This window comes from Urocampus carinirostris, chromosome 9, assembly GCF_059441175.1.
Source record: "Urocampus carinirostris isolate Australia breed hairy pipefish chromosome 9, RoL_Ucar_1.0, whole genome shotgun sequence".
NCBI lineage: Eukaryota > Metazoa > Chordata > Actinopteri > Syngnathiformes > Syngnathidae > Urocampus > Urocampus carinirostris.
In genome coordinates, this window is record NC_142357.1 from 31478615 (window position 1) to 31504165 (window position 25551).

A 25551-nucleotide genomic window follows, 5' to 3' on the forward strand; every position below is an offset into this window, starting at 1 on the left:
AACCGGCTAATAAGCCATTGACCAGGTTCAACAAGTCATAAAAAGGCATTAACTCAAGTTGCAGAAAACCTGAACTGCCACAGACAGGGTCTTAGGTATATTCAAACATGAATATCTTTCGATAATTTAGCAACTGTGAAAAAAATTAAGAACTAAAATGTGACGTTATTGTTGAAGCACAGACGAATTCATCTCAAAGCAACCCATGTTGCTACGTCACGGCGGCCATTTTGAGAAAACAAAGGTTACAAAAATAGGCCAACTTTAAGTCTTTCCCCTTTCAAATATGTTTTTCAACAAAGAGTTATAAAACTGCTCGAGAAAGCTTTCAAATTCTTTAACATCGAAACCTCAATTACGGAAAAAAGAACTTTCGAACTAAAGCACTAAAGGTCTTGACAAATGTTGGAAAGGGAAAAATAGTTTCGTTAAAATAACGTACAAAAAAATGAAACTGTTGAAACAACCGATCAAAAAAGGCAAGACAATGAGCTACTCTTCCTTTGTCTTCTAAAAGACGCTAGCTCTACACGTTTATCTGCGCACTAGTAGGTCTTGTCGGTCAATATGAGAAAATAAATGTCAAAATCTAAAAAGGGAAAATCGTGACAAAAAAGAACAGTTTCACCTGAGACGAAATCACGAAAGACGACGGTAAGTAGCAATGTGACGCCAGTCAGAAATGGCGTCTCTTTATACACTTTGCGTGGTGCGGTCAGGGGGGTAGAACTGTGTATCCCTTCGACATATAGACCCTTCCTCGCAGCGTACTTATTTTAGAATAAATACTTTATTGGATTTATGGATACATTTAATATGCATTATAGATTATCTTCTTTTTAACAGAAAATTTTAGAATAAAATTGAACAGTCGTTTCAGACGCTAATTTGAATTTAAACAACAGACGTCACCAACGGTCGAGCGGATTGATACTGAAGTCTTTTGAGTCCAAAACTGGATGAAACTCGAACATGACCGGATCTACCTATCCTTTACTGCAATGATACGCCCTGGTCGGCAAAATAACATATTTAAAATATATGATATGTTTTGATCATTAAACGTGTCGAAATCACTATAAGACCCTGTGTATCAAACAGTTTATGAAGATCATACTTAGGAATATGTTTGAATGTAGTCGCATTGGTTGCAATCCTAAACTAATGTACTCTTTACTCTAATGCTAAAAAAATCTACAGTTAAATGTCATTTTACTTATCGGATCTTTTACTAGAATAACCCGCAATTTTCCAGAAACACTAAGCACGAATATTCGAGAAGCTTCCAGAATCAAAAGAATGAGCAGCGGCTCCATAGTGGAAAGTTACCAGCCCAGTGGGAAGCGAAATTGAGCAACCGTGTCGTATTCAGCTTGTCGTGTCCAGAATAACCTGTCGATAATCTAATAAAACACTGTTAACCAACCTGTTTATATACCCTATACGTGACCCACGTTGAATTGACGATTTCTACTATAACAAAGCCTTTGCAAAGGGCTTCCGTGCGTTTTTGAGCCACTCATAGAAAGTGTCATCTTCATTTTTATGAAAGCCAAATAATGACGCAAGCACCACGCACAATATTACAGATATTTTAAAGAACAGCGTTTGCATAACGTTTGATTCTTTAATTTCGATGCGTCACGGTGAATAAAAGGAGGGGGCAGCAGACGTAGCGAGTTTGTCAAGGGAGTACATTTAAATGACGACAGGGGGAGAACTTTCGCACAAAGTACACAATATATTGTAATAAACACTTGCTTTTAATATTTACATAACTGCTCTCATCATGTTTTCTTGACTCAGGGGTCATTTGGACAAACAAATTGCTGAGTTGACTGTTAAACAAGATGCAGTCAATTATATTGTTAGATAACTGGACGGATCTATTGACACTAACAAAGATGTTAAAAATGTCAAGAAAAAAATGTTAAAACGTCATATTGCCAGACATAACGAAATTGTGAATATGCTTGATTGCTGTTGAGATTCTCGAGGAGGGTTGTTCAAACCTCACATTGTTTGTTTGATGTTATCAGTGTCAATAAATTTGTTCAAACCCCCCCAAAAATCTATCTATCGATATAATGAAATTGTGAATGTATTTTATTGCTGTTAAAAGTGTCGATAAAAACTCATATTGTGGGGATATGATATAATGAAATTGTGAATGTGTTTAATTGCTGTTAAAAATGTCGACAACAATTGTTCAAACGTCATATTGTTAGATATAACGAAATTGTGAATATGCTTAATTGTTGTTAAAAGTGTCGAGAAAAATTGTTCAAACCAAAAAAAACAAAAAAGTAGTGGTAAAATGTCTGCGTTTGACCGAATAATAATTAAATAGAACCACGTGTATGCAATAGATACATCATTTACAGATATTTTGATAAAATAGATTCGAATAGGATTGCCTTTTTTGTCATTGAAAAGGTCGTGAACATTGTTTACCAAACAGAGACATTTTTTGGTATTGATTTATTTAGTTTTTTGTCGAACCTTGAGTGAAGAACCAAAATAAGGAGAAAAAACAGGAAAAATGAAAAAGGGGGGAAAAGAAAAAAAACAAAAGGAAAAAAAGATTAAGAAAGACAGAAGCAAAATGAAATAAAGACGAAAAAGGAAAAGTAAATATTCAAAAAATGAAGGCAAAAGAAAGAAAATGGAAAAGAACATAGAGAAAAATGGGGAAAAATGACAGGTTTTTGGTTTTTGGGTACCCGCAGCAGCAAGATGGACAAGTTATTTCAGTTCACTTTAGGTGGGGCTCATGTTATGTAAAATAAATGCAAATTTCTCAACCTATGAGTATTTTAAATTAGATTATATTAGACGCGGCATAAACATATAGTAGAACACTTAAAAAGATAAATAAAATGTAAATAATAAATAGAGCACTGTATAGAGATATAAATTGTTTACAGGGTAGTGTTTGTAGATTGTCCTACGTTGTAAGTGCATGAGAAATTGTATAATCAAACATTGTCAGGTCAAATCAATAAAATTCTTTTTGTAAAGCAGAAAAAACTAAAACACACACACACGCAGGAGATAAAATGACACAAAAACAAAATAAATAAGAAAACAAATACGCTTATGGCAAGGCACAGACAAACCATGAGAGGAAAGGGACCTGGAGGAGGCTCATCCACACAGATAGGGATGACACCAGACATTAACAGCAATGATGAGCAAAAATAAGAATAAGGTCATAAAATATGAATATACATGTGTAATACATTTAGCCTCGTGTGCTTGTGGGGGTAATGTCCCTAGGGAATAAATAGAGTCATGATATTGTGTGTGTGTGTGTGTGTTGGGGGCTGCATGGCCTTCAAAAATGAGTCAAAATGGCAAAAATAGGCTCGCACACGCACTTCCCATTTCAGAGAAACGTTTGCCATTGAGTGAGTTGATATTATATAGTCACTTTGATGTTCATGTTAAGTTCCAATGAAAAACAAAGTCACATTTATTAATATAGCCCTTAATCACATCCATCATCGTTTTAAATAAAAACTCACATCTATCATGCATGGGGAAATGTCACCAAAAAAGTCCAAAGAGTCAGGGTCTTGCCCAACCGAACACCCTGGATAGATTGATGCACTATTTTTTCATTGCAATATTATTATAACCTAGGCTAGGCTCTAAGCACTACATTGTAAATACCTTTACCCATTTATTGACAATCTTTTCCCTTTAAAGTCTTGTAAAGTCTTGATCACAAGTTTGCAGTGGAGTGCCATGTCTAAACAATGTTTCAATGACAATAAACACAATTCAATAGTATCAAAATGTAATCACATAATAGCACTTTTCAGACAACTATTAGCAACTCAGTGCTTCATATCTAAATATGTTCAATGTACAGTAAATTGTTAATGGTCTGCATTTATATAGCGCTTCTCAAGTCAATGAAGATCTCCCAAAGCGCTTTACAGTGTGCTTCACACTTACCCATTCACACACAGACTCACACACCAATAGGGAGTCAGCCATGCAAGGCGCCTACCTGCTTATTGGGGGCATTAGGGATTCAGTGTCTTGCCCAAGGACACTTCGATGTATAACACTAAGGAGCCGGGAATCGAACTGTGACCTCTTGATCCCAAGACAAGCGCTCTACTTCCTGAGCTAATGCAAGTAAATACAATGCCCCTCAACAACCCAGGATGCACACCACACAATGGCTAAAATAATATAAAATACAATAATACAATTACTTATAACATTGAGACATAAAAATGTAGTAGTGACCAGCCCTGGTAAAAGTAATAAACATGTTTCATCTATCTGCTTATTGAACCCAACTACAGATCATTTTTCCAAAAGTCCAACTTCGATTATCTCTTCGATTGAGCGTCAGTCGATCCATGAGCTCCCGGTTACATCAGCCATCGAGCCATCATGCATGAAGGGAGTCCACAGTGTGTGCTCAAAAGCAGTTATTTCGTTCCCCTTGAGCCAGTTGGATTCAAAGCTATCCACAGTAGAGGCAAAACATCCAACGACTTGGATCTGCAGTAAAACACAAAAGATATAGCAATTTAGGTTAAGTACTTTCAAAAGCACTCACCTTTTGGTGCAGAGGAAAGATTTCGAGCTCCTAAGAAGTTTGTTGTCCTACCGAGATAACATTTACCGGTGGGAAACTGGAGTTTCGGAGCAGTGGAAAGACTCCTCACCATCAGTGGCCTCTCTATTGTCAACTCGACCAAGGCGACATAAACAGCCTACCGCCAGGGAAGAGACAGGTAATGGAGAAGTTTTTCAGGCCCGTTCAGAGCCCTTCAGAACAGGCGCAGATGAAGCTGAGGAAGTACCACCATCAGCTCCATTGTGAAGAACCGGATTCTCAAAGGTAGGAATCTCTGAGATATTTCATGTTTGTGGTTTTTGTTGCAGGCTGAGCAATTTCTCTTGAGACAGTCTCCTGCAAAAAAATGTTTCACCGATGTCAGTTAATTTAGCTCACATTAAGGTTTATTTTTCGCGTTTTACAAAATGCTATTTTTTCTAGTATACACTATACGATCCTGGCGACCCCACTGAGGATAAGCGGTGCAGATAATAAATGGATGGACAATATACGATAAGTATAATCAGCATGTACTTTGACACATTTTAGGAAGTAAATTGTTTAAAACATACATGTCTATCAATTCAGAACATATCGCCAATTGTAAAAAAATAAAAATAAAATACAAATCCCTAATCCTTAATTTTTTGCTTATTTTAAGGACTATATTTGTCCTTTTAGTAAGTTAATAATTTAATTTTTGGATTAAAACGTTTTTCTATTACTGTTTTTAATGGATTTTTCAAATAAGATAAGATTCCCAGTTTTCGCTAATTTTAAGGATTTTTCTCAATTGACTATGTTTTTAACAACTTTATTTTTTTAATCAAAAGAAAAAAAATAATCTTAATAACCAAATTGGTCCAAATAGCAAATTTCAAACCATTTTTGGTGATAATTAGAATAATTTTGTTGATAAAATAATTAAAATAATACTTAAAAGACCAACATTATCTGCCACATTCCTTCCTATTTTAAGAATAATTTTAGGCCCCTTGGTTGAGAAAATACTTAAAAAAATTAACATTTACACACCCACCAATTCAGATTCTTTTTAGCGCAGGTGGCTAGAGCCAAGAATACACTCGCGTTCTTGAATTTTATAATTATAAAAAAGTAATAATCGAAAAATCCTTAATTTTTGCTAATCTTAAATTTAAAAAATAATAGAAAAATTATTACTCGTTAAAATCATTATTGAAAAAAGTAAACTGATCTTTTCAATGTCAAACTTGGTCAGTAAAATAAGAAAAGTAATACTCAAGATGACAAAAAAAATCCTCATGATTTTGAGAATGATTTTCAATACTTTAGTAAAAAAGCAATTTGAAACATAATAATTATCTGTTTTTACTTTACAAAAAAAACTAATAAACTCATTAAATGCCAGCCCAGTTGGGGACTTGAACTCTAAAGTAGGTAGAAATGACAATTTATTAGAAAAAATATTGGAAAAATTATATTACTTAAAGGAAAACATTTGTTAGTAATCGGTGAAGGTTTACAATTTTATTTTTGTAAGGATGTTTTTTTCTCCAAGTATACCGTCACCTGGTGTTTTTTTTTTTTTTTAACAAATGTCCTTTGTGCTTTATAAATACATACAAGTTTATTCTAAAAACAGTTTCTGTAACATTTTCATGGTTTGAGATACAGCCCAACTCAGTTGCACAGCAACCTTTCGGTACCATTTGAAGGTGAGCCCAAAATCATCTGGATGGCCGTAGAGATTAAAAATGGATGTATTATGAAGTATATTGAAGCTCAATTCACAAAGGGTTTTTGTCCTGTAGGTTTACACGGTTTGATGAAACCGACAGAAACCCCCAAGAAAACCATCGCCACGGTCACTATCTCTACAAAGACACCCCCAATCGCCATAAAATGAACCCAACTTCCCACATGGAAGAGGACGAAATACTTTACAACCACAACACTCCCGTAACTCTGTCCAGAGCTTCGTCGTCTTCCTTTTCCTCCTCATCCTCTTCCGTCTCTTCGTCGTCCTGGTTCACCGAGACAAGTGCAAATGACCCGTTTTCCCTTCGCCACGCCGAACGTCCTCAACATTCTCTGTCCTGTTCCAATATTGCGGATATGCGAAGGGCTTTTCGGGAAGACGACTGCACTCAGCCTGTAGTTTTTGCCACAGTTACGCGTGGTAGCAACTCCAATGGCGGCCCCATAAGTGAAAACTCACAACAAAGAGGGAGAAGTGTTATTTCGTCCCTTGATCGAAGTCACAGCAGAAGTGAGGAGGGCCTCCTGGAAGGAAATGAAGGTCGTGCAGGTAGAAACCAACGCAAGGCACAAACTAGTGGCACTCTCTGCAAGAGCTCTAGTTTGAACCGAAGCCTGACTTTCAGCGATGAAGACTTTCTTTTAAGAAATTCTCAAGGTCCAAAAAGAGCTGTATCATCCATCCAGCTACCTAGCAAAGGAATCCTGAAAAACAAGCAGCCTCAAGCTGACATTCGCAAAGCTAAATCAATGGAGGTGATATCCCCACGAGTCCCCAAACAGCAGGATAGTAGCGCCAATGGCAAGAAGCAGAATGGAGATTCAAAAGCTGAGCTGGAGCAAGCAAGGGAACATTTTCTACAGGGAAAGTTGCAATTCTCAGCTTTCCTGGATGAAATAACAAAACAGGTTATAAGTCCATCATACCTCACCATTCTCGGTGTGAACAACAAAATTACAAACAAGACCTGCGCACCAGCTCAAACGCTTGACCCAGTCAAACCTGAACTCCCACCTAAAAAAAATAAGAAAATCGCTGGTGAGGAAAGGGAACAGTACCCTAAACAACATGGGAGTGAGGAAAAAAGTCATCGCAACGTCTCAAGAAAAGATTCATCTGGCTCCAATCCGGATAAACTGATTTCCTATCCGGCAAGGAACCACCAGGGTAGCCCACCCCCTCATCAATACAGCTCCAATCGAAACCCTCACCACGGAAGAAGCCGTAAAGACAAAAGGCTATCGCCCATCGGGGGGGCCTTGTCGGAGGACAGGTACGCCCGAAGCGTTTCCCATTTAACTGATGGAACCAGCACCAGTCCTGAACCAAGCCAGCCCAAACCGCGGCACCACCACAAACCACAAGGCCATGCGTTTTATAACCCGCACAACCAGCATGTTCCAAATCCCATGCACCCCAGCACCAGCCAACGGGGGCCTAACGTGTCCCCGCCGTCCTCGGCTCATGCTGCGAGAGCCGGCCTCGGGTCAGAGTCCTCTTCGAGTAAATCGGATTCGTCCAGGAACCGAGATACGGCCTCCACTGCTACCAGCCACAGCTCGGAACGGAGAGGGCGGCACAATTCTGACCATGCAGAAAGTTCCAAACAATACAGAGTGAGTTTTTAAACCAAAAACTAGACAACATGGCCTGCGGTCTGCTGACCAATTTTAAGTGGGCAAGAGTAAAAATTAAAATTGATACTTAGGCTACCCCTCAAAATAAATTTTAATAGTCAAGTCACGTCATGTTTATTTGTATAGCCCTTAATCACAAAGAGTCTCAAAGGGCTGCACAGACCACGGACCACTGCAAACCATAGACCATTATCACACCATCCCCTGATCCAAAACCCACAGTTTTTCAAACGTCCAAACATTTTTTTTTAGGGATGGGCTAGTACCGTCAGTACTGCTGCCGATGTTAGCTTTTACTTACTATATAACAGGCGTCTTCAACCTTTTCCAAGGAGAGAGCTACTTTCTTATACTAATAGCAAATAGGGCACCCAGTTTGACACGCATTTCTAAAACATGAAGTAATCACATTACTACTGTGTTGATGCTATGTTATTACCAGGTTAATTATTGGAAGTGGGGTTAAATAGACCTAGTCAATCCCCCCAAATAATTTTACGAGAAAATCACAATAACCCAGCACTGGTGAGCCATTTTCAGAAAAGGTCCACGGGCACCTCAGCTGTATTAACAACCGGGTAAAATATTTGAGTTGAGTTACCAATTTCACAAAATCTAAAATAATGGCAGCATGACAGCTGAGTGGTTAGCACGTCTGCGGCACAGTTCTGAGGTTATGGGTTCAAATCCAGCTATCAGTGTTCCTGTGTGGAGTTTGTATGTTCTCCCTGTGCTTATTTTTTGTTAATGAGTTTATTTACCAAATAAACAACACAAACAGTTATTTAATCATCTTTATTACTTCTTTCCCCTGCTGCGGTAAATTTAGTGTTTCGTATTACAGTTAGGGCATCCGTGGCACAGTTCTGAGGTCATAGAATCAAATCCAGCTAGCAACCTTCCTGTGTGGAGTTTGCATGTTCTCCCTGTGTTTGCGTGGCCGGGCACTCCGGTTTCCTCCCACATTCCAAAAACATGCATGTCAGGTTATTTGGCTGGTTCAAAATGGTCCCTATGTGTGAATGAGCGATTGAGTTGTCTGTCTCTGTGTGCCCTGCGATTGGTTGGCAACCAGTTCAGAGTGTCCCCTACCCACTGCCCGATATAACTGGGATGGGCTCCGGCCCCCCCGGGACCCTACTTGGGATAAGCAGTGCAGATAATGGATGGATGGATAAAATAAGATTTTAATTTTGTTTATTTTTTCATAAGTCAATTCATGTTTATTTGTGACGCCCTTAATCACACAGAGTCTCAAAAGGCTGCAGAGACCACAGATTATTGCAAACTACAGACCATTATTGCACCATCCCCTGATCTAAAACCTACATGAGGGCACGGAAAAACTCAAAAACCTTAATATGAGGAACATGAAGGCCATGCCTTCACTCATTCACTACCTGGTGTAATAGATATCTGACACCGATAGCTGTCAACAGCACAGAATGAGAACAACCCCACAAATTAGTTTGTCTAATGTTCCTCAAATTACTCTACAATACTCTACTCGCTTTATTATTCCGTGTGTTTTATGAGTCAGGATGATTAATGAGACTATAAAACAGGAACATATTAAATTCTGGGGGCGGTTTTGCACACTCCAAGTGCAGAAGCTGAGTCATTCTGACGGAGGTGTCAAATACCACATGCACGGAGTCATCTCACAGCAATGCAGCAAGGCGCAGTGCTTTGAAGGAAAACTTCAGCCAAAAAGGGAGTAGACCTACCCCTAAATGGCCTCATTGCAACCAGCGGCATTTAGAAATCAGTAGCCGAGGTAGAGAAACTAACATTAGTTATCGTTTTGTTACATCATCTTTTTCCCCGGTACGGGAAAAGAGAGGAAATCGATTTGTAAAGACAGCTGTGCCACAATCGATATTAAATCATGTCTTTCGTAACGAAGCAGTGACCTGTTATGGGTGCATGTTGACTTTCACGCATAATGCTTCCTGTGTTCCCCCAAACATAAATACACAGGAAGCAAATTGAATCTATCCTGGTGGCCAACTACAACGATCCGATCAATGTTCTATATCAGGGGTAGGGAACCTATAGCCCGGGAGCCATATGTGGCTCTTTTCATGAGTACATATGGCTCCGAAAAGAAATGTAACTATTGCACACCTCTCTGTGGCGTTCCAAAGTCAAGTGATTTCATCCCGATTTTGGTCCATATAAAGCCGAAGCAACTTAATGCAGAAGTTCGATAAAAAACCATTTGAACTGATGAATAAAAACACTAGCAAACGACTTTGATTTGGTGAGCAGTACAGGTGGGCGTATCCCTGCACACAGCGCAAGGCACTTCCTCCTCTCTCTCTCGCTCAGTGCAGTCTACACCGAAAGTGAATATGAGGACACGCTTATCGTTTGCAGTCATTTGTGACATTTTTACAAAAGAACTTTGCATGCTCACTGTTTTGAAACCGTTATTAAGGACAAATTTCATGGAAAAAAATGTCTCAACACTCTTAACTGAAGGTGGAAGACAAATTGTAAATGGCATATTTACATTGATTTGGGACACAGGATTTGGCATTATTATCATTTCATACATTTGATTAAATCATTAAATGACACACAGTGAAATAAAATGTGCTGAAGAATTTGCTTTTGTCTAGAGAGTGTGTTTGGCAGTTTTTTTTTCGATTTTGTCTGAAAATATATGATGTAGCTCTCTCAATTTCTTTTTAAAACATTTTTTGCTTTTATGGTTCTTTGGGTCAAAAAGGTTCCTGACCCCTGTTCTATATGCAATTGGTGTCATTTAACGTCATATTTTCTTCACTGTCACGTTTCTATAGGACAGACTACGTGATGCTGAACAGCTTCAGTAAGTATTTCCTTTTTTTATAATGTCTATAAATCTTGCATTGTTATCACATGATCTTAAAGAAACATTGTCAAATCAAGTCAAGTCATGCTTAATTGTGACGCCCTTAATCTCAAAGGGTTGCACAGACCAAAGATTATTGCAAACCACAGACTTTTATGACACCATCCCCTGATCTAAAACCTACAGGAGGCAAGGAAAAACTCAAAAACCTCACCATGAGGAAAACGAAGAAACCTTGAGAAGGGACCACACATAAGGGAATCCCCCTTCCAGGATGACCAACGCAATGCAATGGATGTTGCATTAACAAAAAATAAAATTACAAATAAAATCTAAAATAATTAAAGCAGAAGAGAAAAATAAAAATAAAATATTCAATAAGTTGATTTAAAATCTGCCCTTTCATAAAAAAACAAAAAACAAAACAATATAGAGTATGTGATTGCTTAATATAGGATAACATTTGCTAGCGTACTGTGACAATATAGCAGGGGTTTTCAACCTTTTTCGAGCCAAGGCACACTTATTTTTTGTAAATCTCGAGGCACACTGTTAAATATGTTTAAAATGTATTCTCTCTTTTTTTTTTGCAAGCTTAAATTATATGGCCACCTAAAATTACAGTATAAATTGTTTCTTCATTTCATTTTGAGTCACGGTATTCCTGACATTTTGATTTTTCTAAATGTTAAACCTGTTTTCCATGTAGAAAAAATAACAACAACTGTGTATTATTTAGCAACTCCTAGTGATAAAAACTTCATCCATTCAAAAAACAAAACAAAACAACCTATTATTGATTTGAATAATAAGCAAAAAATACAGAACTAATCATATAAATGTGCATTGTTAAAATACCTGTAGGTCGAGAAATCTGTATTTATTTTACATAACATGAACCTCACCTAGAAGGACAGGATTCAGATTCAGATTCAGATTCAGATTCAGATTTACTTTATTGTCATTCGTGTACACGTGTATACAGAACGAAATGTCGATACATCTGACCCGCACAGTTTCTTTGAACGTCAGCCGGGATAGATAAGATTAACCATGTCTTCGTCAGAATTTTAGCGCAGCAGTTCGTCATCTCGCGGTTCGATGCCTCTTCCAGTTGTTAAATGGTCCAGTTTATTGTCCAGAGAGCGAATGTTAGAGGGGTTAGCCTTTAGCCTAGCTGTTAGCCCGGCCCGCTTCGTCGAGGGGTTAGCCTTTAGCCTAGCTGTTAGCCCGGCCCGCTTCTTCGTCGCGCCGCTGTCTTGCCACTCTGCTTCGCTGCTTTGTAGGCCGCTGGTCTTGTAGGTCTTGTTGACATAGCAGTCCGTGGCTAATAAACACTCCCGAGTGGTCGTAGCACCGAGCGCTTGATGTCGAGTGGTCGTAGCACCGAGCGCTTGATGTCCTCGTTCGGCGGTAACGCCGCCGTCTTGCCACTCTGCTTCGCTGCCTTGTAGGCTGCTGGGTCTTGTCGACATAGCAGTCCGTGGCTAATACACATCAAGCGCTTGATGTCTGGATGATCGCATATCCAGCAAAAAAAAACTGCGATCGTAACTTAATCTGCAGTTCGAGCCGACTTTGTGCGCCATCAAAACTGAGTCGAAGACTGGATCTTATGGCCGACGCGTAAAAAAACCGTTGCAAGTCGATGCGGCCGCAGCCATCAGGGCGCCACCATTTTGCTGCTACGGGTACCCAAAGTCCCCAAAACGTTTTGCTGACGTGCTGTGGAAGTCCAACCAAGTACACAAGAAGCAAAATGCTGCTGTTTGGTCGCTTTGAGTCTCCATAGTTTGTATTCTTCTTTGTGCTACACAATACAGCAACATATAATTGTCAAATATAATACGGTGTCCCTTGAAGTTCAAGTCGAGTCAAGTCATGTTTATTTGTATAGCCCTTAATCACAAAGAGTCTCAAAGGGCTGCACAGACCACAGATTATTGCCAACCACAGACAATTATTACACCATCCCCTGATCTAGAACCTACATGAGGGCAAGGAAAAACTTAAAAACATTAACATGAGGAAAATGAAGAAACCTTGAGAAGGGACCGCACATGAGGTAATTCCCCTTCCAGGAAGACCAGGCTGCAACGAATGCTGCAATAACAAATATTACACATATATTGTCAACGTGAAATATAGGCCATTCATAATCTATTGAAAAAAGTGTGTTTGAAACATAGAATCGAACAGTTCCACTGAGGTTGCAAATCGAATCTCAGTCGGCAGATCAGTCCACAGCACCGGGGGCCTGATGGAGAATCCTCTCAAACCTGAGGTTCTCTTCTTGGCTCTCGGGATAACTAGTAGACCAGCTTTGCTCTTGTTAATATCAATTTCCGCATTGTATGTGCATGAATAACATGTATTATTGGGGTTTTATTAGTGCCAAAATTCTGTATATTCACCCAATAATGATGAGGTTCCATTAATGCCCAAAATGGACGCGTTCTAAGGAATGGGCAGGGCACTTGTATGATGCGGCAGGGGTAAACCAGTGAAAGCTGTCGGGCCCTAAACAGAAGAGTGTGTTGCGTCACCCTGATCCAGGTGACATGGCCGCTTTCTTGTGTCCCGTTTCATCTGGAGGGACGAAAGCATGCCTGACTCGGGTGCCGAGGTGCTTAACTTGTTTGGGCATTTGGGTTGGCCATGGTCAATTTTTTTGTGTTTTTTGCTACTTTTTCCTTTTTTTCTTTGTTTTTGTGTATGTGTTGTCTTGCTGTCGGTCACCCCTCTCGAGGGATATGACGGTCGATAGATGTATAGATAAAAAGACGTTCCGTTGGTGCCATTTTACAGATGTTTAGTTTGCCAAAGTTTTGGTGCGCGTATGTGAAGTGTTGTTGCTTGTCTTAATGTTAAATTAACATGTAACGTGCACAAAAACTACTGAAGTTTAAATGAACACGAGATACGACACATATCCACACACCAAGATCAAAATGTCACAAGCCAGAAACGGAGACAGGACCCAGTAGCGTTCGTTTTACTCAATTTTATTGAGAAAGAGAGCAGTGCCTGTTTCCACAATCTGATGATCGTCGGACACGGGTCGCTGGTGGCAGGAACGCGGAAGTGGCACTTCCGTGTCGAGCCAGGATTGTCGTGGGCGGCAGGAAAGCTGGTCGATAGCTGGGACGAGGGAGCAAGGGCGGTAACGAGTCCAGAAAAAAGGTCGGCAACAGGTATCAGGCAGGAGAAAACAGGGCAGGAGATTGTCGGAAAGTACAGAGCTCAAAGCGTTGGTTCGCAGGACTGTCTGACAGCTTCCTCTTGGAAGCCGGGGGTTTAAAAGGAGTCAGGGAACCAATCAGCGACCAGGGCTGTTGGCGCCAATGGGGCAGTCGCAGGTGCCCCGAATCAACAATCATGACACAAAACACAAATGGAACGCCGCTTTCTTCCTGAAAATTGTTTGGCATCAATGCTACCCCTTTACATCCCCTTATTCTGTTTTCAGGGTGCTACAAGAGGAGAATACTGATCTTCAACAAAACCTACTCCAGACAGTGGTCTGCATTGAAAGCTTAGAGTCAGAGCTGCAGAGAACCAGGGATGAGCTAAGCAATGTCAAAGACAAATACAAAAGGTTTGTAACACTAAACACAAACATTTCAAACAGGGAGCACTTGCAAAGATATAAAACACAGTGTCCGGTGGAAGTAAATCTCCTTTTAAGTCTAAATCCTTGTCACATGCGCTGCAATGTGAGCCTCATCCGAGCAGAGCGTAGCTTTGGGCTCACTCATTGATTCCACAGGAAGCCGCATCAGCTCATCATGTACCCAATTGATCGATCAACCATTCTGTGGTTTGACACAACAGTTATTTATTGATCTATGGAACACGCTGAGTAATTGTGCATTTGTAAAAGGACATTCTGGTTTGTACTTGGAAATATTCTACTTTTTGCAGCCCATCCCAGCTGTCTTTGTCACGAACCAGGATGGGAAACATGAATGAGAACCCAAACGCGTAACGTTGCTCACAATTTATTGGGGAGAGGAGGAATGCACGCTCACTCGATCCGGGGATCGATGGTCGCGGAAGTAGATCGAAATCAGACCCAAGGAGTGGTCAAAATCAAACAGATCGGGCCGAAAAAAAAACCAGGATCAAAATACAGGCAAATTCACGGGACTTGGCATATCACACAGAGTCTAGCAAGAGTCTCGCAGACGCTCTGAGAACAAACAGCTCAAAGGACAGGGTTTAAGTACTCCCAGGGAGCAATCTGGTAACACGTTTCAGCCGTTGTCCATGGGCCGGGCTGATTGGGCGCCGTGGCAACTGTGACAGAACCTGGCGCCACACGGCTGGGACCAATTGGGCGCCATGGCAACCGTGACAATCTTCGGGCAGTGGGCAGGGGACACCCTGAACGGGTTGCCAGCTAATCAGAGGGCACACAGAGACATACAAGCATTCTTAGAGACAATTTGAACCGGCCAATTTACCTGACATGCATGTTTTTGGAATGTGGGAGGATACCGGAGTGCCCGGAGGAAACCCACGCAGGCAGGTGGAGAACATTGTCACAGACCAGAAACGGAAACAGGACCCAGTAGCGTTCGTTTACTCAGTTTTATTGATAAAAAGGGAGAGCAGGGCTTGCTTCCACGATCCGGGGATCGACGGACACAGGTAGCAGGTGGCAGGAACGCGGAAGTAGCACTTCCGTGTTGAGCGAGGAATAATCGTAGGCAGCAGGGATACTGGTCGCTAGCCGGGACGGGAGAGCAAGGGCGGTATCGAGTTCGGAAACGAGGTGCGAAACAGGTTGGATGTCGGGATGGCAGAACAGGGCAGGATCGAGTCCAGAAACAGGTCGGCAACGGGTATCAGGCAGAGGAAAACGGCAGGAAAAATGTCGGACGGAATGAGCTTGCCTAGCTGGGAGCATAGGGTCGCAACGATCTGACGGTGTTCTCTTGAAAGCCGGGGGTTTAAAAAAAGTCTCTTAGCCAATCAGCTCTCAGGGCTTTTGGCGCCAATTGGGCAGTCACAGGTGCCTTGAATCAGCAATCATGACAAACATGCAAACTCCGCACAGGAAGCTTCGATCCCATGACCTCAGAACTGTACCGCGGACGTGCTAACCACTTAGCCGCCGTGCTGCCCTTTCACATGAACAGTTTTACTTTGATATAAGAGAAAGACAAATGCTCAACCTTTGGCTTCCACGCATCTGTTATGTCCCTTCAAATCCATGAGCAAGTGTCTTACTTGTGTCCTCCGGCAAAACAGGCCTGGCTTTGTGTTTATTGTGAAACTGCAGCCACCCGCCAACATATGCTACATAGTATGAACAGCCTGCAGCAAAAGTCAACTTGTTTCTGACACTTTTAGGGCAGGGGTGTCAAAGTCAAAAGGATTGAAGGCCTGGATAAAAAACGCTGCTGTGAGCTGAGGGCAGGGTTGGGTAGGCTTACTTTAACTGGATTACTTTCAATTACTTTTGGATTGCTCCAATACCAAATATGCTAATAAAAGACAAAAGAAACTGAATATGAAAAAAATGATGACTCACAACACGTGGTAAGCTTTCTCTCCTGGCTTTGATCTCTTTGATCTCCGGCAAAACTAAAATAAAATGCGACAGAAACAAAATGAAAATACATCCAAACAGCTCGCCAACATCATTTTTGCCGTTCCATGTATTCCGTTACTCCCCAAGCCTGCACAAAATGTAGTCATTTTATTCCTATTTAGTTTCTTTTGTCTTTTATTAGCATATTTGGTATTGGAGTAATCCAAAAGTCATTGAAAGTAATCCACTCAAAGTAACCCTACCCAACCCTGGCTGAGGGCCATACTGATCTAATCTTGAAAATGACGCATTTTGGTTTAGTGAACATAATTGAACCTACTGAAAGGTCATGTTTATTTCTCCTTTCTCACTCTTTTTCTTCCTTCGCACTCCCCCTCCCTTTTTGCTCTTCTCAGTCTTTCTGCCTTCCCTCTCTTTCACCCTTCCCTCTTTCTTTTTCGTTATCCCTTCTCTCTCTCTTTATCTTTCTTTCTTCTCTCTTGCTTTCTCTCATCTCTTTCTTTCTCCCTTCTCACTCTCCCTTTCTCCATTTCATTCTGTTCGTCTTTATTTTTCTCTCATTCTCTCTTTCTTGCTCTGTCTCTCTTTCTTTCTCCGTCTCTTTCTTGCTCTCTCTCTCTTTTCTCTTTTTCCTGCTCTCTCTTTTCATTGCTCTCTCTCTCTCTCTCTCTCTCTCTCTCTCTATCTCTTTTGCTTTCTCTTGCTCTCTTTTCTCACTTTCTTGCTCTGTGTCTCTGTTTTGCTCTCTCTTTTGTGCTCTCTCTCTCTCTCTCTATCTCCCTCTCTCTGTCTGTGTCACTCTCTCTCTCTCTCTCTCTCTCTTTTTTTTCTCTCTTTCTTGCTGTTTCTCTTTTTTGATTTGTCTCTCTTGCCCTGTCTCTTTTTTTGCTCTCTTTTGTGCGCTCTCTTTTCTCACTTTCTTGCTCTGTGTCTCTTTTTTGCTCCCACCTATGTGCGCTCTCTTTCTCTGTCTCTGTCTCTCTCTCTCTCTCTCTCTCTTTCTTTCATGCTGTTTCTCTTTTTTGATTTGTCTCTATTGCTTTGTCTCTCTTTCTTACACTCTCCCTTTCTCTGTTTTGTGCTCTCTTTTTTTCCTCTTACATGTTTCTCTGTCTCTCTTTCTTTCTCTCTCTCTCTTTCCTCTCTTTCTTACTCTGTCTCTCTTCCTTGCTCTCTCTCTCTCCGTCTCTCTTTTCTCTCTCTCTTTCTTGGTCTCTCTTTTGCTTTTTCTCACTCTCTTTTCTCTCTTTCTTGCCCTGTCTCTCTTTTTGCTCTCTTTTGTGCGCTCTGTCTCTCTCTATTTCTCTCTTTCTTGCTCTGTCTTTCTTTCTTGCTTTGTCTCTCTTGCTTTGTCTCTCTTTCTTGCACTCTCTCTCTCTCTTTTGTTCTCTCTCTCTCTCTCTCTCTCTCTCTCTCTCTCTCTCAAAAAACCTCATTAGAGGAAAACCTCATGATGAGGTTTTTGAGTTTTTCCTTGCCCTCATGTAGGTTTTAGATCATGGGATGGTGTAATAATAGTCTGTGGTTTGCAATAATCTGTGGTCTGTGCAGCCCTTTAAAACCCCTAGTGATAAAGGGCTATACAAATAAACATGACTTGACTTGACTAAATGAGGTGCTCGTTTTTAGGCACTATATTTAATGACACTGTTGGCACCAAAAGTTAACCACTCTTGGGGGTGCCCTAGTGGTTGCAGGGCAGTAAACAGCCGTTCAGCTCGCTTATGCCCCCTTAGGGCATTATGACTAACCCAACATCCCTGCTTGTGACTTTGCAAGATGCAATACTAGCGTGTAACATATTCTTTTTTTTTATTTATTCTGATTTGCAGCCTCCTAGAGACACACGGTGGAACGAGGCAGGCTAATAATCTCCCAGGGGAGCACTTGCACATTGCGGTGAGAAAACATACAAGGCAAGAATAACACGAGGGAGCCTTTTCTTGCTGTTTGAAACACTACTTTGTCCAACCACACTCTTTAGTGCCTTGTAAATATGTGTTCTTTTTTTCACTCTGTGCAGTCGGAGAATATGAATACAGGCAGTGAAAGGAAGTACCTTCTCAATCGTGTTTCCCAGCTAAGCTCGGAACTCGAGGAAGCTCACAGGATCATGGCAGCCATGGAGAACATAAATGTAAGTATAGCTCTCTCTAGTGGTCAAAGAGTGAACAAGCACATGTCATACAATTCCGGCTCTTCTTTTTTTAGAGAACCGTCTCTTCAGATTGTTCATTGATAGATAGATAGATGGATGGATGGATGGATGGATGGATGGATGGATGGATACTTTATTCATCCCTGCAGGGAAATTCACATTTCCAGCAGCATCCCTGAGCTGAGAACAATACAATAATAAAGCAAAAAAGAATACAAGATGCTTTATTCTATCTTTTACCTTTCTCTACCTTCTATCTTTTATTATTTATCATTGCACACAAAATTACTTAAAAATGGGATGGTAAAGCAAATAAAAGAAAAGAAAGATTATAATAAAAATAGTGCTACAAAAGAAAAAAATAAAATAGAAAAAGGAAAAGGAGTAAAAAAGATAAAAAAAGATGAAAGCAAGAAAAAATGCCATGAAAAAAATCAAACAGAAGAAAATGGAAAAACGACAAAAGAAGAAAAAGTAAAAAAATGTGAAAACATGAATAACTAGGAAAAGAACAGGAAAAAGGAAAAAATAATAAAAAAGAAAAAAATCTCCCACTTGATCTAGTCTTTCTTTTTTCTCTTTTTCTGTTTTCATTCTTTCTCTATTTTTTTGTCTCTCTCTTTCTGTTTTCCTCTCTAACTGTAATCCTCGCTTTGTCTTTTTTTCTCTCCCTCCTTTTTCTCCCCGTGTCTATCTCTCTCTCTCTTTTTCCCCTCTCTCCCTGCCCCCCTCACTTTTTCCTCTATGTCCCTCTCCCTCTCTTTTTCCTCTCTCTGTCTCTCTGTCTCTCTGTCTCTCTCTCTCCTTCTCTGATTTTTTCCTCTCTCTTTCTCTCTCTTGTTCTCTTTCCCTCTATGGCTACCCCTCTCTATCTTTTTTCTCCCTTTTCTTTCTCTCTTTTACTCTCTCTTTGTTTTTCTCATCCTATTTTCTCTCTCTCTCTTTCTCCCCTTTTTTCTCTTTCTTTTGTCCCCTTTCTTTCATCCACTTTCTTTTTCTGTTTTTCTGCCTCTCCTTTTTGTCCCTCTTTCTCTTTCTTTTTTTTTTACCATGTGGGCCCCGAGCACAAACGAGTTTTAAACTCTCGATCTCGGCGTTTCGTTCTTGAACGACGCATGGATAAAGACAATATCTGTTTTTCAGCTGCCGTGCCTGATAAAGGACTTACTGGAGAAGCACTTTTCCTCAGTTGGAGTCGTGCAGAAGATTGGAACACCTTCTACTGTCACCAACCACTCCACCATCTCTGCATCTGCTCACAAGCCGCCTCTGACTCCAAAATCAGAAGCTTCGGCGCACAAGTGGTCAACAGAATCCGACCCCGGCACGGCTTTTGCTCCCTTCAAACAGGAAATCTCCAAAAGAGGAGGTCAAAACTCCCTGCAAGACCCACTCGAACCCATCGACTGCACACCTTTCTCAATGGAGGACATCAGCTCCTCTATCTATAAGAAAATAGTCAATGATTCCACTACCCCAGCACAAAACTATAAACAGCAATCCAGCCTGGGGGCAAAACACACAGACCACCCTCTTAAGCCTCAGCAGATTCACCGGTCTGACCATTTGGCTGAGAAAGGGGAAGTTCTGGTGACGCTTTTGGAGCAGGATGCTGTGGATGTGACTTCTGTGTCCGCCCAGCAGATTCTAGATGAGTTCATGCAGCAGCTGAATACTCGAGAAAGGTTGGGAGAAGGGAGAGAGCAGGAGTCGTAGGCAATGTTCCCTCTCATGGTGCGTGTGTGCACAATTGCGCACTACCCAGAGCTTTTTCGCGCACAAGAAAATCTAGCCAGCTCACAAAAATGAGGGCTCGAAATTGCTAATTAAGAAGCGAATTAAGTCAAAGTTACAGTGCATGAAGGTAAAAATACACGGGCTCCCCTGACGCTGTGTTTTAAATGCGGTATTTTGAAGTCAATGTCGAAGTAGAACGAAGTTGCGTAAAGTCAGTAGAGTTTTTTGAGAACCGGCTTCTTCGGCTCGGCTCACTAAAAAGAACCAGCTCTTTCGGGTCCCAAACGGCTCTTCTGGTTGGTTTTGCTTCTTTAATCCCTACACGACCAAATATTATGTAAAATTGTGCACAAAAAATACCAAAATGAAAAAGTAGTGAAAAGCTGAGAAAAAAAGAAACAAAATGAAGAGAAAAAAGAAGGAAAAATTCAGAAAAAAAAGCCAGAAAAGAAAGAAACAAAGGAAAAAAAGTAAATCGAGAACAAAAAGAAAAAAGTAACAGCTAGGAAAAAATAAACACAATGAGATTTTTTTAAAGGAATTCAAATTTAAAAAAAAAACAGGGAAAAAGAAGAAAAAGTTTGTGTTGCATTCAAATAATTTCCAATTATGTCAAGTGAATCTTGTTGCCAACATTGTACTTCCACTAAAAATGTAATTAAATACAGTTCTGTATTGTGCAACCGCCTAAATAAGCCCCCCAAAATGTTAGTATAATGCGTCAAAAGATACCAGGAAAAAAAAGAAATGGAAATCTTGTGAAATAATTATTGTAAAAACTAATGATGTTTGTAGGTCGTACAACCTTTGCAATAATACAATAGTCAATTCATTCAAAAGTGAAAAACAATTTTGCATTGCCGGAAACTCAGCAAAATGTAACGTGATGTCAAGTTTTTGGACATGTTTGATAATGACTTAGTTGCCACACTTGGGATTGCTGTTGCTCACTGTTGCTTCAAGCGTTGCTTACCGACTTTGTGTGAATTCTCAGACCGGTGGAAAATTAGAGGGAACATTGGTCGTAGGTAATAGGAAAACAGCAAAGAGGCAGAAAAACGATCTATTAAGTAAAATAATATAGTGCAATATATTTTGATACTTTGGAGAAATGTCATTCTCAGTTTGGCTCTGGATCTAGACTTTCAGGCCAAATCAGTAAAAGAAAATCAACTCCAAATTTTTAGCTTGATTTTTCAGTAATATGCTTTATTATTTACCCTACATTTGTCAGGACCAGAACAGAAACAGGACCCAATTGCGTAGCGTTTACCACAAGTTTTATTGAAGGAAAGAGGAAGGGCTGTTCGCTGGACGCGGGAAGCAAGTCGCTCTGGTACTCAGACTGTGATCCGAACACAGAAGTGGATCTTCCGTAGCGAGCAATGGCGGTGTCAGGGACCGTAAAACTGGTCGGTAGCCGGGACTGAGAGAGAAAGGCAAGGTCGGGGTCGGAAATGAGTTGCAAGCCAGAACGGGAGAGTAAACGTAGTCGGGGACAAAAAGAGGTCATAAGCCGGGACGGGAGAGCAGACGTGGTCAGGATCAAAACAGGTTGTAGCTGGAGACAGACGGGAGCAAAAACGGGACAGGTGGGAGTCAGGGTCGAAGAAGGCTTGCCTAGTATACACTGAAGTTCGGAGACGGACTGACAACAGGGGATTGACAGGACTGGGTTCAAATAGTGACAGGGAGCCAATCAGAACCCGCGGCGTTTGGCGCCACAATGAGCAGGCACAGGGGAATCACACCAGTAATCATGACAACATTAGTAACCCACCCTACATATTATAATCACAGATAACATGGGGTGTTTTTTAAACTCACCATTCATTCAAAAACAATGGCTTTTGGTATTAAACAAGTAAACCAACTCGACACTGCCATCTAGCGGTTGGAGATGGCACTTGCTATGCATTGATTTTCAAAACAAAATCATAACTTTTGATAGAGATGACGTAGAGACTCGCTTCTTTTGTTCTTGACTCAGAAATGTATGCCGGGCCCGATTAAATCATCCAACGGGCTGGATCCAGCCCGCAGCCCAAATGTTTGACATTTCATCTCCATCCATCCATCCATCCATCCATTATCTGCACCGCTTATCCTCAGTAGGGGTGCGGGGGTGCTGGAGCAATCCTCGGGCAAATTTTTTTTAAAGTACAGTGGAACCTCGGTTCTCGACCATAAACCGTTCCAGAACCCTGTTCGAAAACCGATTTGTTCGATCACCGAAATCATTTTTCCCATTAAAAATAATGTAAATCGTTTTAATCCGTTCTAACACCCTAAATGTTTACCATGAATGATTAACGTAAACATGAAGCTAACCCAGGCTAATCGTACGTTCGCGTTATCGTAATCTTCTGTACGAAAGATTACGCTTACATGAACGTGTAAAAATAAAAAAATCAGGTCGTTTACAAGTCATTTAGCACCCGGGTCTCCACAACAAGTGGTGAGCGGTTCATTGGAAAGGGGGCTGTGTCCCAACACCCTGAATGTTGGGCTCCGTTCTAACACCCTGAATGTTTACCTTGAATGTTTAACGTAAACATGAAGCTAACCCAGGCTAATCGTACGTTCGCGTTATCGTAATCTTCCGTACGTAAGATTACGCTAACATGAACGTGTAAAAATAAAAAAAAAGGATAAAGAAAATAATTATGCATAGGATTTCTTACCTTTGTGGTGGTCAGCAGAAGGCGCAGGTGGACGTTGGGGAGAGCATTAGACACTCGCACACCTCCTTCATGTTTTGTTATTATTTCTTTCTTAAATGCAATAGTTGTATGCACTACTTTTCTTTTTTCACCTGTGGCAACTTTGCTGCTTGCACTGACTTTCTTCTGAGGCATAATAAGGGGCTAAAACACGCAGCTCAGCATCGCACCCTAGCGTACGCACTCACGCATTACCGGCGTTCGAACTCCGATTTTTTGACCGAACAGCGAAGCAAGAATTTTCTCGAAATTTTTGGTCGAACTCCGATTTGTTCGAACTGAGAGGCGTTCGAAAACCGAGGTTCCACTGTATCTACAAATACAGTCTCGAATCTGATACCATGACCATAAATGAGGAAAAAAGAACACGTAGGCTCATCCAATTTTCATTTTATCATATGCTTTATAAATAAATACACACGCAGACGTTTACAGTTATAATCCTTTTTTTGAAACACTCGGATAAAAGGAAGAGTAATATATTATGCCTCTCTTTTAGGCACAAAATGTAATAATTTGAATATAAAAAACTCAAATTAAAACGTGTTTTTTTATTGCATGACATTTGATAAATATCCATCCATCCATCCATCCATTATCTGCACCGCTTGTCCTCAGTAGGATCGCGGGGGCGCTGGAGCCCATTTGATAAATATTGTGATGAATAATAAATAAAGATAAAAAGGATCAGCACCTCTAAGTTCAAGTCTATGGTACTCAGCCGGAAAAGGGTGGCATGCGCCCTCCGGGTTAGGGTTGAGATCTTTCTCCAAGTGGAGGAGTTTAAGTATCTGGAGGTCTTGTTCACGAGTGTGGGTAGGATTGGAACAAGAGATTGATAGTCTTCTGTCATTCGGACCCTGTACCGGTCTGTCTTGGTGAAGATCCCGGATACAAGTGGCTGAAATGAGTTTCCCTTAGAGATAAGGTGAGAAGCTTAGTCATCCGGTAGGGACTCTATGTAGAGGTCCTCCGCATTGAGAGGAGCCAGTTGAGGTGGCTCGGGCATCTGATAAGGATGCCTCCTGGACGCCTCCCTCGGGAGGTGTTCCGGGCATGTCCCACCGGCAGGAGGCCCCGGGGGCGACCCAGGACACGCTGGAGAGACTATGTCTCTAGGCTGGCCTAGGAACGTCTCAGGATGAGCTGGAAGGAGTGGCCTGGGATAGGGAGGTCTGGGCTTTCCTGTTAAGAGTGCTGCTCCCGCGACCCGACTCCGGATAAACGGAAGATAATGGATGGATGGACGACAAAAAGATTAAATTGAGGACATAAGCTGCACTTAAAAACAATTTTTACCATACACATTGTCAATATAACATACCTGTCGCGCTCCGGGGCTCCATGCCCTTACAAACTGTTGTATTTTCCCTTACAAAATACAAAATAATCTTACACCATTCTTTTTTTCAAACGTGTTTATTTATATACAGTTTAACATGTTACATTGTACGTGTGTTTCGTTATATCATATATATTGTTAATTAACATTTTGTTGCGAGATACTGAGTTGCTCGATATGAATGAGGTTTATTATGAAAAAAGTTAAAAAATGAAGTCCCTTGGACGTTCACTGTAGAAGGGAAAAATACATGCAAATATAATTAAGTAGAACAATACATTTTCTTATTCAAATTATTAATTCATTTTCTGCATTAAATTATTGTTGGTAATATACTGATTAAAGGGATAACCACAAACCTGTCTTTTTTCATTTTCTCATTTAATACTTCCCTTTTTTCTTAACTTTCATTATACAACATAATCATTCGTAATGTAATGCCTCAAAGCAAGTGAGCTGTTAGAGAGCCGGCTCTCGAATGGCAGCCACTCCAGCAGCTCCCGTGTTATTTTCGATTGTTCTCGATTGTTCTCAGCTCAGGGATGCTGCTGGAAATGTGAATTTCCCTTCGGGGATGAACAAAGTATCTATCTATCTATCTATCTATCTATCTATCTTTAATGAGTTGAGCCGAAAAAGCCGGTTCTCTAAAAAGGGACGGACTTCCTTTCACTACACAACCACCTCGTTAAATCCGATGTTTTTTAAGATCGTATTTCAAATTTACTCAATCAACCCTGCCTGTTGTTGTCAGATCAGAATGACTTACGGCGTTTTAATTCCGGTTCGGCCATTGCGACTTGATGATTGTATCCAAAGAAAATTCAAAACTATGTTGTAATGTAGGCCTACTGCTCTGTTTTGCTGTGTTCACGTGTGATCGGAATGATGCATGCTGGGAAATCACCAGGCGGCAGAAGCCTGCGCACAGTAGCATCAAACTGCTTGCTTCGTTTGCAACGAAAAAAACGATACCAAGATAGAAGCTACCGCGGCGAACTAGTTTGACTTGATTTATTTGCCGTTTCGTCATACCGGATGGTACCCATAATTGACAAATTTGCGCTTTTCTGCACAGATTTTCTCGTACGTCGTACACGTCTTAAAATGCATAATAAACGTACTTTGTACGGCAAAAACGTGCAGGTTGACAGGTATGATATAATTTCACTATTTACGTTGGGCGGGCCGGATATAAAGTCTTTTCGGGCCAAATGTAACTTGCGGGC

The 25551-nt window shown here is 40.8% G+C and overlaps 1 protein-coding gene across 1 annotated transcript; it reads left to right on the top strand.

The window, feature by feature from the left end:
- The first annotated feature begins 4520 nt into the window (after positions 1-4520).
- On the top strand, positions 4521-24792 carry LOC148360075 (uncharacterized). Its single transcript, XM_088343509.1, has 7 exons — positions 4521-4867; positions 6379-7942; positions 10771-10799; positions 14272-14400; positions 18195-18261; positions 18386-18499; positions 19664-24792. Exons 1-7 carry the CDS (start codon positions 4764-4766, stop codon positions 20234-20236), a joined length of 2580 nt encoding a protein of 859 aa, XP_088199635.1. The 5' UTR covers positions 4521-4763; the 3' UTR covers positions 20237-24792.
- The last annotated feature ends 759 nt before the right edge of the window (positions 24793-25551 follow it).

Excerpts from the sequence above, each read along its gene's own strand:
- LOC148360075 (XM_088343509.1), top strand. The coding sequence starts at position 4,764 with ATGGAGAAGTTTTTCAGGCCCGTTCAGAGCCCTTCAGAACAGGCGCAG. Across the intron at positions 14,401-18,194 it reads GTCAAAGACAAATACAAAAG|CCTCCTAGAGACACACGGTG; the intron begins GTTTGTAACACT and ends TCTGATTTGCAG. Across the intron at positions 18,500-19,663 it reads CAGCCATGGAGAACATAAAT|CTGCCGTGCCTGATAAAGGA; the intron begins GTAAGTATAGCT and ends TCTGTTTTTCAG.